Source organism: Mastigoproctus giganteus, chromosome 7 (assembly GCF_048544385.1).
Source record: "Mastigoproctus giganteus isolate SK-2022 chromosome 7, ASM4854438v1, whole genome shotgun sequence".
NCBI lineage: Eukaryota > Metazoa > Arthropoda > Arachnida > Uropygi > Thelyphonidae > Mastigoproctus > Mastigoproctus giganteus.
In genome coordinates, this window is record NC_143581.1 from 138785131 (window position 1) to 138798948 (window position 13818).

The 13818-nt window shown below is 37.3% G+C and overlaps 1 protein-coding gene across 3 annotated transcripts in view; it reads right to left on the reverse strand.

The window, feature by feature from the left end:
* The window catches only part of LOC150083223 (uncharacterized), a 279993-nt gene that overhangs the window by 18007 nt on the left and 248168 nt on the right, over window positions 1-13818 (reverse strand). For 2 of the 3 annotated variants that reach the window (XM_090377115.1, XM_090377116.1), the window contains exon 3: window positions 9148-9375. In XM_090377115.1, coding sequence (XP_090233241.1) covers window positions 9148-9375 — 228 coding nt within the window. Of the gene's footprint in view, window positions 1-9147; window positions 9376-13818 lie in introns of those variants that run through there. The other variant, XM_090377117.1, reaches the window with a different exon arrangement.

Sequence of the window (13818 nt, forward strand, 5' to 3'; positions counted from 1 at the left end):
AAAAAAAAATTTCTGTTTTATTAACTTAAATTGGCATATTAATTTATTTTCTAGAGTAGCTTTATATTCCTAGTTACGATACTTAGTTTAATTTTTAACTTCAATAGATATTTTGTAGGTTATTACTTGGTATCAGTAAGGGTATCCAATCCACATGTTTTACAAGTTTTGCAGCTCCAGCGAACACAACGTTTTTAGATATATTTAGCCGCTTTATTGACTTAATTGTTTTATTAAATTATTTTCTATAAGTTGCTTATAGAACTAGTCAAGATCCTTGGTTTATTCTGAATTTAGATAGTGAGATTTTGGAAGTTAAGACTTAAGTGTTAAGTGTCCGTATATTTACCATTCGTAACTTATCACCATTTTTATACGATACAACGTTATATCCCATACGAGATAGCGTTAGCTTAGTATAGTATATAATATTATCAGTTAATCAGTAAAATTTATTACTGTATAGGTAACTATATAGTGTAAAGGGAAGGGTTTTTGCTTTTGTAAAGGTGACTATGGAGGTCTGAGACAGTATTTAAATTCTATACGGGGGGGATCAGTGTTGGGTCCATTGTTGTTTTCTGTATTTATAAATGATATTGATGATGGTATATCAGGCTTAATGTCCAAGTTTGCAGACGATACGAAGGTTGGCAGGGTTGTTAATGACACTAATGACAGTACACTGCTGCAACAGGATCTAGAAAATTTGAGCAGATGGACTGAGAGATGGCAAATGAAGTTTAACATTGACAAATGTAAAGTACTACATATGGGAAGTAGTAATCCCAGAGTAACGTATCAACTCAGTGGTACTACACTGACAGTGGTAGAGAACGAAAAGGACCTGGGGGTAATTGTGCAGGCAGATATGAAGCTCGTGGTGTCTTATCAATGATATACAGGAATTTTTCTGGCAGGGATAAGGAGGTGATTATCCCCTTGTATAAGGCAATGGTCAGGCCACACCTTGAGTACCGAATATAGGTCTGGAAGCCTAATTTTAAGAAGGATGTAGAGCTGTTCGAACGAGTACAAAGAAGAGCAACAAGATTAGTGAATGGAACAAAGGGTTGCTTTTATGAAGAAAGGCTTAAGTTTTGCAAATTACAGTGTCTGGAGACCAGGCACCTGCGAGGTGATCTGATTGAGGTGTACAAAGCCTTGACTGGTTTGAGCATGCTCAGTGCTGATGGGATTCTTCCTCTGGCTCAGAATAATCACCTGAGAGAGCATAAATTCAAATTGAGGAAAGATTGTTTGTTTGTTATTTGGTTTTTAGGAGCATTAGCAACTAAGGCCATATTGCTCGGGAGATATGCGGTGGCCATTCCCTGACTTTTCCGCATCCTGCATATTTGGTGGGCACGGGCTCGAGCCCCGGTCTAATCAAGAAGCGTATGCTTCGCACTGCTGCTCCTGCCCACCTGGCTATGGAGGTGCCAGGAAAGATAGATGTGCAGAAGTTTTCCTTTGGCCAGCATGTGGTTTGTTGGTGGAACAGACTTCCATCCTTTGTTGTGGAAGTTGATAGCCTAAACGAATTTAAGGCTGATCTGAAAAGGTATATGGAATGAATGGAGGGGTGAAATAGGAGAGTTTTTTTGTTTTTTTTTTTTGGCTGATGCTGCATAAGCTTGCTTTCTTGCATCATATGCCTCTACTAATGCTAATTAGTCTGTGTATTCCCTAAGCTAGCAGTTTTCCCACCAACCTAACACTGCCTTAATAGCATGAGCAAATATTCTTGCACCCTTTCTATTTAAGTGTATCCCATCTCTGTAGAAGCAGTGTCTTCTGTTAACAAGTGCAGGCCACACTAAGAAAAATTCTTCTTCATGAACCTTGCACAATCTCTCCATAGCCGAAGTGATTTACAAGGCTCTCATCGTATGTTCTCATTAATATCCTCCTATCGTGCCTGGGCAGAAGTGCAAACAGTTCAAATTTAACCCCAACTCTCAACTTTTTTTTCGACATTTACCTGTACTTGTTAAGTAAGGTCAGCAGATCTTCTACTCTTAATGTCATTAGTGCCAATGTGTTACCTTTGGTTCCCATAAAAAAATCTACTCTGTCATCTAACTTTTTAACCTGGCCCTATTACAGCTATCCTTTTTTTGCAGAATATAATTCCTGTTTTCCTGATAATTAAGTCACTGACGACAACTAGCTCCTTAGGGAGTAGCACATTGTGCTTGGGAGGTTGCCGCTCTTGTGTTGATGTGGGTCCCCAATTTAAAATTTTCAAGTGCATCCACCCTGTTCTTCAAGCTCTCATAAAGGCCCATAACAATACTGAATTGGCACCTAATATCCTCACACTCTTTATACAGAGCCATCTCCTTGGCAATATCATGTCCCATTCTGATAGTCTGCAAACATTAAACAAGCAGTACATTTCATAAAGCTGTGATTCAGAGTACAACTGTCCCTTTCATTGCTTCCTGATCCACAGTACTTCCACTACCTTGAGCCTTTTGCTTTGCTTCTCTGGTCTGAGACATGATTTCGGTTCAAATTGAATATAATTAAAAATACTACCTAAACTTACATCCTAATGCAGTAATAACACCTGCACTCGTTATGTTATTTATGAATTTTTCATTATTGAATATATATATATATTGCGATATCGAGTTTACAGTATATGTATTTCATACCTCCTGTCAAGTTTAATTTATGTGTACTATACACTGTACTGTTACGTTTGTGAAAAATAAGTAGTTGTAATAGATAATAAATTCATCCATCTATCATCAACCTACGTTATTCAAACTCTCAAGTGACCAATTTCCAATACTATATACCAAATCACCAATACTAAAAGCTCAACGAATATTAATGTCATATATTACAGACTACGTGATTGTTATTGTTGTTTTTGTTTGTTATTTGGTTTTTTTAGGAGCATTAGCAACTAAGGCCATATTGCTCCGGGATATGCGGAGGTCATACCCTGACCTTTCCGCATCTGGTGGTCACAGGCTCGCACCCCAGTCTAATCAAGAATCGTGTGCTATGCACTGCTGCTCCTGCCCACCCGGCTACGGCAGCACCGGACTACGTGATAAAGTTAAGTTATTAAAACCCATATGTAGTGCTATAAATTATAGTTTATAAGTCTCTTCATCTACTGATTACAAAGCTACATAGCAACCTCCAGTATCTGCTATATCAGTGGTTTTCAACCTTTTTTTAATAAGTAATTTATTTTATTTTGCAGCATCCCTACCCAATTTTCTGTCTGTTAGATCCGATTCTCTGTGTGTGTGTGTGTGTATATATATATATATATATATATATATATGTGTGTGTGTGTGTATATATATATATATATATATGTGTGTGTGTGTGTGTGTTATATGATATTTATTAAAATAATATAATTGTAATAAATATCATATAATTTGTATTATGAAATGTAAAAATTACATTTCATAATACAAATTATATAATTTTATTCTTTATATAGAAGTATTAAGTAAATATCAATTATAGATCACCACAAAATTAAAAAGAAACTGTACACCTTTTTATAATGAAATAAACATATAAATTAAAAAACATTAATAGGTTTAAGTAACTTAAACCCAAATTACGTGGCACCCCTGGAATGTTGTTGCAGCACCCCAGTTGAAAACCGCTGTGCTATAGTGCTATATGAATAATAAAACAATGGCAGCAAAATTTGAACGTTTTTATCGATACAACATAATGCCGACAGAATTAGACTGTTTTTTTAAGCAATTACAAGGGCCAAGTAAAGAACAAATACACCAAATGAATCAGGGAATTACAAATAAATATTACACTACTAATTTTAAATCAAAAGTTAGAGAAATACAATAATTTCAAATCAATAAATAAAGTTCCATTTATCGGCTCCCAAAAAAATGTCTAGTCAGTAGCCTCATCAGCAGATCCATCAGCCTTATAGGCCGATGGATCTGCTAATGGGTGTACAGGCCAATACACTTCATGTATATTAAGAGGTCTTCTATATTTGCATTTTACCAAATTTCCAATCTGGAAATGGGATAAAATCGCAGACAACAGAAAGTTGGCAGGATTTAATGACAGTATGCTACTGCAACAGGATCTACAAAAGTTAAGCAGATGGGCTGAGAGGGGGCAACTGTAGTTTAACATTGACAAATGCAAATACAGGCAACCCCTGTATAACACAGTACTTCTACAACACAGTTTCGCTCTAACATGATTGATGAATTGCAGCAAACCTCGCACAACACGGTACTTATATAACAAGGTTTCACTCTAACATGGTTTAAGAATTGCAGAAAATCTCGCATAACATGGTATTTTTGTGCTGGGAAAACCCTGCTTAGATGTTAGATGTAATTTTCAACGTTTCCATTCCTTTTTGTCAATCCCTGCTATTGACTCACCAGTCGTTATCGTCTTCATGGTATTTTTCTAAAGCACATTTCTGGAGGTTACTACCATAAAACAATAAAAACAATTTGCAGTTTCTGGTTTATTGGTCTTTTCTGTTAGTGTAATCAATTATAAATGGGTAGTAAACTCGATCTTGCATTTGCAATAGTTGTTGTTATTTGGTTTTTAGGAGGTTAGCAACTAAGGCCATATTGCTCTGGGGATATTATTATTATTATTAATAGTCATATGGTGCAAGGAAGCCTGAGGCTTATGCTGCAACAGAAAAAAAATTCCCAAGTTACCCTGTGAGTGAGAGAGAGAGAAGTAGAAGGGAATCACCAAGAAAGAGAAGAATGATAATATCCAGCTCAGGACCCTGGGTGGTGGTCATTCCCTGACCTTTCTGCATCCACCGTATTTGGTGGTCCTGGGCTTGAACCCCGGTTTAATCAAGAAGCGTGTGCTACGCACTGCTGCTCCTAGCTATGAAGGTGCCTTTGCAATAGTACCAATAGCTGAAATTCTGTGGGTTTTCATGTTTTTATGGTGAAAAGTGTTTCCTCTTCCATGAAATATTCAATCATATAATAAATAAATAAATTTTTAGAAACTTATTGCTCCATATCTCGCTTGTGTGTATTGTGTTTGTTGAAACTTGTGCATACCATGTTCTTTGTTATTAATTGCTTATTTTTACTGTTTTAAATGTTACAACGAAAAAAAAAAAGAAAAAAAAGTCAGTGAACAGAAATATCAATTAGTCTGTACATATTAATTAAGCCGTGTATGTACATGTAAATTTATTTTTATTTTGCTAACTGGAAAATATCCTTCGAATTTTCACGTATCATTTAAAGCAGGGTTCACTGTATTTTGTTGGGAGATCCCAGGGTTAGGTTCTGTGCTATCGAACGTGTGCTTGTTTGAGACCATAAAAAATAATTGTGACTTCGAAGAGTGCAGTTTGTGACTTTTAAAGAGACCAGAAGGTACACAAAATCTAGATGCTGCAGAAGAGATTGTGCCTGGCAGCAATGAAGAGGAAGAAAATTAAATGAACAAACATTATCTGACATGTAAATATCAGTTTTTAAGGCAAGACGTTTGTTCAGTTATTACTACTAAAAAAATTTAATTTTTGATAGTTATAAAAAACAAAAATGGTGTATTTTTGTTGGCTTTTGGAACGTAACCTCCCTTTTTGTACTGGTTCTTAGTCCCATATAACACGGTTTCGCATTAGTCATATGGTGCAAGGAAGCCTGAGGAACCAAACTACCGGATTATACGAGGGTTACCTGTACTGCATATGGGTAGCAGTAACCCTAGAATAACATACCAACTCTGTGGTACTACACTAAGGTTAGTGGAGAATGAAAAATACCTGGGGTAATTGTGCAGTCAGATACGAAATTTTCTGATAATCTAGACAGGCTGCAAAAGTAGCTCATGGGGTTTTGTCAATGATATACAGTTATTTTACTAGTAGGAATAAGGTGATTATCCTCTTGTATAAAGCAATGGTCAAGCCACACCTTGCATACTGCATACAGGTCTGAAGGCCTCATTTTAGGAAGGATGTAGAGCTACTGGAACAAGTACAGAGAAGGGAAACAAAAAGATTGGTGTGTAGAACAAAGGGTTGGTGTTACCAAAAAATGGCTTAAGTTCTACAAATTGCAGCGTCTGGAGATTAGGCACCTGCAAGGTGATCATTTTTGTGCAGATTATTCAGCCATGACCACTCCATATTTGAAGAGTTAGACAAAGAGTATACTAAGAAGTCCAGAGAAGAGATCCATCTGTGGTAAATGGATATAGGTGCTATTACCTCTAACTAGAATAACAACTTCTCCAGGCAATGGAAACTCTGTACTTGTCACATCTGTAAACGGTGTAGTTCCAAAACTTGAAAGACACCTGGGGGTTTAGGTAATTTCTTGTAAGCATACTGCTACAGAGTCAAAATGTTATATTAGATCTAACTTTTCTCTATTGCTGTGCATCAAGGTCTCTCTGCTTTTCTTGATTTTTGGTGTGTTGTTTGATTTTTTTTTTTTTTCTCTTCTTTTTTTGGAGAAAGTGACTGTATTGTCTGTCTTTTGGTAACATAAGTTGGCCTTTTTCTAAGTTGTCTTCTGCATGCAGCAGAAGACAACTATTTCCATACTGGTGGAACAACAATTGTTTTTTGCCATTAGTGACAGCATGCTTTGTTTTAGTCAATTATTGCGAGTTGGCAGTTTGTCAAGTGCTACTGGGTACATATCCTCAAACACAGTTCATTTTCTCATGAACTGTGTTTGAGGATATGCCTGCCTTGGTGGAAGAGAGTACTGTTGACCTACTGCAGTAGATGTCACTATCTCTGGTCAGAGAGAGAGAGAGAGAGATTAGTCTAGTTAGCAACTCTAGTTAGCTCTTAACAGTGGCTACATATAAACAGGCAGGCATATTTAACAGTATTTGTTTTCTTGCTTCAGGAGATGTAACTTTGTTTTCGACTTTATATTTCCATAATTCACATGTCTCAGAGAAGGCCACATGAGGCGCCTCCGTAGCCAGGTGAGAAGGAGCAGCAGTGCGTAGCACATGTTTCTTGATTAGACCGGGGTTCGAGCCCGTCACCACCAAATACGGAGGATGCGGAAAGGTCAGGAAATGACCACCGCATATCCCGGAGCAATATGGCCTTAGTTGCTAATGCTCCTAAAAACCAAAATAACAATAACAAGGCCACATGATTCCCTCTGCAATCCAAACAGATAGAGTAGGTAGCAGCATACACTGATCAGCTACGTTCTTTGGATCTCATCTATGTGTTGCTTGCGAATGACCATATTTGTGACATTTATAACACCCTATATAGTTTGGTATATACAGACTGATTTCACATGATCAGTATCGTGTCATTTTGGCCTGTTATCCTGCTTTAACTGTTGGTATTAGAATTGTGCTTTTAAGTGAGTATGATACAACAGATAGTTATAATATTTGTTGCCTGTACAAATCATTGGTCTCTTAGCTCTTGAGGAGTGACTGTAACTGAAGTCCAGCAAAGGTTGTTTGTTTTAACAACTATTTTGACCGTTTTGTGTTAGATGTCTCTATCAAAAGATCTCCTCACTGAAGTTTTAACCATTTTGGGAAAACCTGTAATTGCCTTCTCAATACTTTTCTGTAATAGGAATGGTGAAAGCTTAGTTAAAACTTGGGTCCCCGTTGCATGTATTATTATGAAGGATGGGATATATCTTGGAAAAGAGTCATTTTTAATCCTTTTGGGCCGATACATCTGATAGTCTTTGTCAGTGGTATCAAGATTATATAATAAGCAAGTTGGCTTAGTAGTGGAAAAGTCAAAGTCCATTTTATATTCTTTTTGGCCCTGAGAATTAAATTTTTACTGGTCCCACCATGGGGATGCAAGAGTTTCATTTAAGAGTTACTACATTTAAATTATAAAATTTATAATTTAAATGATGTAACTCTTAAATGAAAGACAAGGGAGATTCCTTTCTAGGAAAAGACTTTAGAGATAGTTTTAGATAATGCGCTCAGACTCAGTGAACAACTTTCATAATTTTTTTTTTTTTTTTTATTGGTTAAAAATTACCCAGATATCCCCTTCTGTCTCATTTTTGTTACTGAATAATTCTTCCATTGGTCCGAAATATTTTCACTATTGTTTTTGTTAAATTTTTAATAAATATGCTTTTTTCATTTTCCTTTTTGTAAAATGATTTTTCCCCTCCTCATATATCTTAAAATATTTTCCATTAATATAAAATAGTAGGAAGGAAAAAACATTTTACAAAATTGAAAAATCACAGAAGCACATTTTTTTATTAGAAAAATAACAAAAAAAACTCCGAACAGAAATAACGAGTAAAGATATTTTAAACCTGTGGAAATAATTATTTAATAACAAAGTTAGATCACATATAGATGGTGAGGAAGGAGTAATTTTTAATCAATTAGAGAGGTGGTTGCTAAGTTGGAGACTGTTCTTACATGTCATAGGTCTCTTTTGGGACTTTGTTTTTCTGGATTTTAATCTAGTATGCAAATGTCCACAAGTCTGTTAAATGTCCTGTTAACATATTTTTAAATTTAAAAAAAAAATGATTTTATTGTTGGTGTAAAGATTGTTAAGTAATTTGTATTAATTTTTATAAAATATATTATTCCTATTTAGTAATGACATCTAATTTTACAAGAAAATCATTATTTTATTATTAGCCATATGGTTCAAGCAAGCCTGAAGCTTATGCTGAACCAGCTAAAAAAAAATAAAAAATTCCCGAGTTACCCTGAGAGAGAGAGTAAAAAGGAATCATCAAGAAAGAGAAGAATGATGATATCCAGCTCAGGACCCTGGGTGTGCCAAGCCCATACTCACCAGATGTGAGCCCCCATGCTGACAGAAGGGATAAAAAAAACATAGCAATGCATTTGGGCCGATTGGCAGTGAATACTATAGTGCTGTCCAAGAAAACAATTACATTTATTAGAAATGTCAATGAAATTATTTGATTGAATATTCAACCACTAGCAAAGTGCAGTGCAGTTCTAATGCATATGAAAACAAGAAATTAAATAAATCCTCAATTACATAATTTGTTACATTTTATTGCTTAATACTGCTTTGATAATCTCAAACTCTTATACCTGTTGACATATCAGTCAACCGATGTTGAAATATTTAATAAATATATTGCATGGAAACAGCAGAAATCCACTCACCTTCCCCAGAACAAACTCCCGAAGGTTCGATGGTTCATTCAGCTTCTGCTGCAGAGCTTCCCAGAGATGGGCTTCTGATAAAGCTACGGGTGTGTTTTCGCGGGATAAGGAATTTCCTCTCTCTGTTGATTCTGCCAACATCATTCCATCGGAACGCTTTCTGCCACATCCTGTAAAAGCATTGCAGAATGGTCGTTTCCGGAGAACTACAGCGTCATCTTGTATATCCTAGACAGAATATGAAATCAAAAGAAAAAAATTGAACAAAAGCAAAGCCATCTGATTTGTCAAGGGAACAAAGCTGATAAGCATGATTCAGAGGAGCATACTTTCTGAAACTAAAATTCCTTTTCACATTATTTGAATACCGGTACAATGAATGACATTTTCTACAGAGGAAATTCAAAACTCATACAACTTCAATAGTAGGTTAAATAAGATGTACCGTATTTCCTTGCCGACCGGGCTAGCCAGGTGGGTAAAGTGCCTGCCTGTCAACCCAAAGGTCGCGGGTTCGAATCCCGCCACGGGCTCGGATCAAAGTACTGCAAAAACCTTAGGAGGTGCATTATGGCCACAGAAGCCGATGCGCCAACAACTACTAAAAAAAAAAAAAAAAAAAACACCGTATTTCCCCATGTATAAGATGCACCTTTTTTCGAAAAATTTGGGGTCTAAAAACTGGGTGCGTCTTATACAGCGGTTGTAGATTTTTTTTACTTGCATTTCCCGCTTTTTCATGCTTGTTGTCTTTGCGCTCATTGTTTCGCACTTGTTACCGGTATATTAGGTTACGTTTTGCCACGTTCTGCCCAGAAATGGCTCAGAAAAGATTTCCGTACAGTGCTGAATTCAAGTTAAAAGTGATCCAGTTTGCAAAAGTGAATGGAAATCGTGCTGCTGAATGTAAGTTTGGTCCTCCTCCAACTGAGAAAACAATCCGAGACTGGCTACGGGAAGAAGAAACCCTACTGAAAACGCCATGGCAGAAGAAGGCCATGAGAGGCAAGTCGGCAAAATGGCCTCATTTAGAGAGGGAATTGAAGATATGGATTGAAGAACAACGGGCAATTGGAATTCCTGTGTCCACAAAGATGGTTCAGCATGAGGCAAGAAGAATTGCTGATGAAAAAGAAGTTACTGATTTCAAAGGAGGACACAATTGGTGCTTCAGGTTCATGAAACGGAATGGACTAAGCATGCGTACATGCACCAGACTTGCCCAAAAGATGCCTGAAAGCTATGAGCAGAAGGTCCTTGAATTTCATCGTTTTGTCCTTCAATATCGGAAGATACATCAGTTTGAGTTGAGACAGATTGCAAATATGGAAGAAGTCCCCCTTCAATTTGATGTCCCAAGTAACAGAACTGTTGATAAGAAGGGAGTGAAAACTGTAACTGTAAAGACAAGAGGACATGTAAAGAGCCATTATACAGTTGTTCTAGCTTGTTATGCCGACAGAACCAAGCTGCCTCCTATGCTGATTTTCAAACACAAAACTGCCAAAAGAAGACATTCCTCGAGGAGTAATTGTCCACGTTCATGACAAGGGTTGGATGGATCAGGATGGGATGAAGATCTGGTTTGAGAAAGTTTGGAGCAGGAGACCGGTTGGGCTCTTACGCAAACCTGCCCTATTGGTGCTTGATCAGTTCAGGGCACACGAGTTATTAACCGGAATGTCTTATCTCCCGCAGGTGATTTCGTTCATCACAAGGTACTCCATTTAAGTAATTCATTTAAATCTGCCATTCCCTAGGCTGCCGCCTATCCATGGCTAAGATCTTAATGAAGTTCTACGTATCAGCGTTGTTATAGGTTCAATTATGTTAATTAAATAAATACAACTAAACAATTAATTTTGCAAAATAATTTTTCGGCCACTTAGCCTCCCATGAGAAAAATTCCGGTTAAACTTCTATGTTCCGATCTTAATCATGGGAATTACTGCCCCTGCCGCTTGGAGGCGGGCCACTACTATCTAGCAGTCATCTCCGTCCCTTGAAAACTTTATTAACAAATTCATTAAAGTATACAAACATTCTTTTTTCTGAAAACAGGACCCAGAGGTTGCTCATTTCCAAAAGATATCCTATAGATCTTTCTAAATAAGATCTTATATCTACATAATTAGGACAATAAAGCATAATATGCTCAAAGGTCTCCAGAGCTCCACAATTACATAAACCATTTTCTTTAAGCCCCAACTGGTGCAACCTTAGTGCCAGACCATGTCCTGTGATTAAAAATGCAGCATTAAGTCCGAATTGCAACCACACCTTTTTCTTAACATCTACCATATCAATTTTAGGAAGAAACATATAAGTCTGTCTTCCTTTTTCACTAGCTTCCCAACTTTCTTGCCATTTCAAATATATTTCTTTTAATATTCTTAATTTCTCATTTTTTAAATCTAAACAGCTATATTCCCTATTTTCAGGACAAGATGTAATCCCTAGGGAAGACTTTCTTATATTCCTTTTGGTGTAGTATAACAATGCAGACATCAGAACAGCATAATACACTGGAATCCTACCAGAAATCACCTGTAAGGCCTCTGAGGACACCGTCCGACATGCTCTTGTTATGCCTAATAAGGCAAGTCTTTGTGACTGAATAAGATATTTTTGAATCATTACATTTGAAATTCTATGTATCCAAGCCCCAGAAGCATAAGTGACTATGGGAATATATAGACATTCATACAAGTTCAAAGATCATCCTTTTATACCCCAATCAACTCTAATTACTCTCTGGAGCTTGGCATACAATGTCCTAATTTTTTCTTTAATATACTTTACATGTTCAGTAAAGAATAACTTTTGCTCTAATTTTATTCCCAAATATAATGTTACTTTAACATATCGAACGGCATCACAAGGTACTAACGACATCACAAGGTACTGACAGAATCTGGTAGTTTTCCACTCCGACCATGTACTCAAATCAGGAGCAAGCGGATATGCACTTTATGTACGGTTTGGCGGACAGCAATGCTCTGGAGGCTCATCGTTTGTACCACGAAAGGTTCCCAGAAAGATGTCCAGACAGAAAAACGTTTGAAGGTATCCATTGCCACCTTTGTGAACATGGGACCATTACACCTCGTGCTGCCGACAGAGAACAACCAAGATCTACGACTCCTGAAGTAGAGGGTGGACCAACTGGCTGGCCTTCACACTCACTGATTTAAACCCACTAGATTTCTTCTTGTGGGGCCATTTAAATTCGTTGGTGTATTCGACTCCTGTAGCTAATGTGGAAACTCTCCGCAATCGAATTATGGCAGGTTGTGAGATAATACAAAACATGCCAGGAATTTGGCATCGTCTTCGCAAGTCCATGAGACGTCAATGTGAGGCATGTATTCAGGCAGAAGGTAGACATTTTGAACAATTAATAAAAGGTGATGTGAACAGTTAAGTGTCATAGACAGACCTTCAAAACTCGGAAACCAAGCATTTCCGGAACTATGTTGATGTAAAATATTTTTTGTCTACATATGAGGAACTCATTCCTGAAGTTATGCCATGTATTCTTGAGACACCCTGTATACAACTAACATATATATATATATATATATATATACAAACAAATAATAATTTAAAACAAATTCTCTGTAGAGGAGCAAAGTAGAATTCAACGGAGATTCCATCCTGAAGGAGATAATCAGGAAACTTCTATAACCATCGATATCACGGTGTACTGTATCTTCTGAGATCTATACGCTTTCTCATCACAGAACTTGTGGGGATCAATTTTCAGGGTGTTGTATGTTTGGAGGATGTTAGACAGAAAAATCTAAGAATTGTTAAATTCTGTAATAAGCTTCTTAGGAGAATCCACGCAAAGGATGCAGGAAAGCCTAGAACCTACAACAAGATTTTGGACATTTGGGGCATCAAAGCGATCGGTGAGGAGCTGACAGGTTGCACAGATATCCTACAATGAGCAACCGATTCCAAGGGTGCAACCAAAGTTTGCATACATGACTGATCTGGAGATGGTGAAATGGTGACCATTAACACGGTTCAACCACTTTAAAATCCAGTACTCGATACCCATGATTTTTTATGTTAGTGAGGGAAACAGAGGACCAGATCGTCGAGGCATACATAGGAATCGGAACAAGACATGTTTGTATGTAATTTGTGGTTGTTTACTACAATAATTTCCTGTCTTATCGCCCACGTTGCTGACACAGTTTTTGCCCTAGGGTTGGCGAAGTGCTGTTTGCAGGTCAGGCCTTCATTCCAGGTAAGCCCTAGATCAGCGTGATGCGAGACCTTTTGGATCCTAATACCATTGATGTAGATGTCTATGTTCATCTTCTTTAGGTTGGTGAAAAGCATTTGTGCTGAATTGGTCGGGTTTATGGTTAGGCCACTATTCTCAAGATAACGGTCAAGTTCTACTAGGGCAGTGGCTTGGCGTTGATTGCGTCACATTTGTCACCGTGTTTCGACGAGATGAAGAGTTTTATGTCATCTGCGTAAGAGCTGCAGTCAGGATGCGTAGAGAGAAAGGGGTCCAAAGTGGCAGCAAAAAATAGAGCAGAAAGGACGCCACCTTGGGGGACTCCTCCGTAGATGTCCTGGTTCGATTGAAAGGTCCTGTGTTCAACCCTCAAATGCCTTTGTTTGAGAATGGAAACGATGACTTTTAATAAA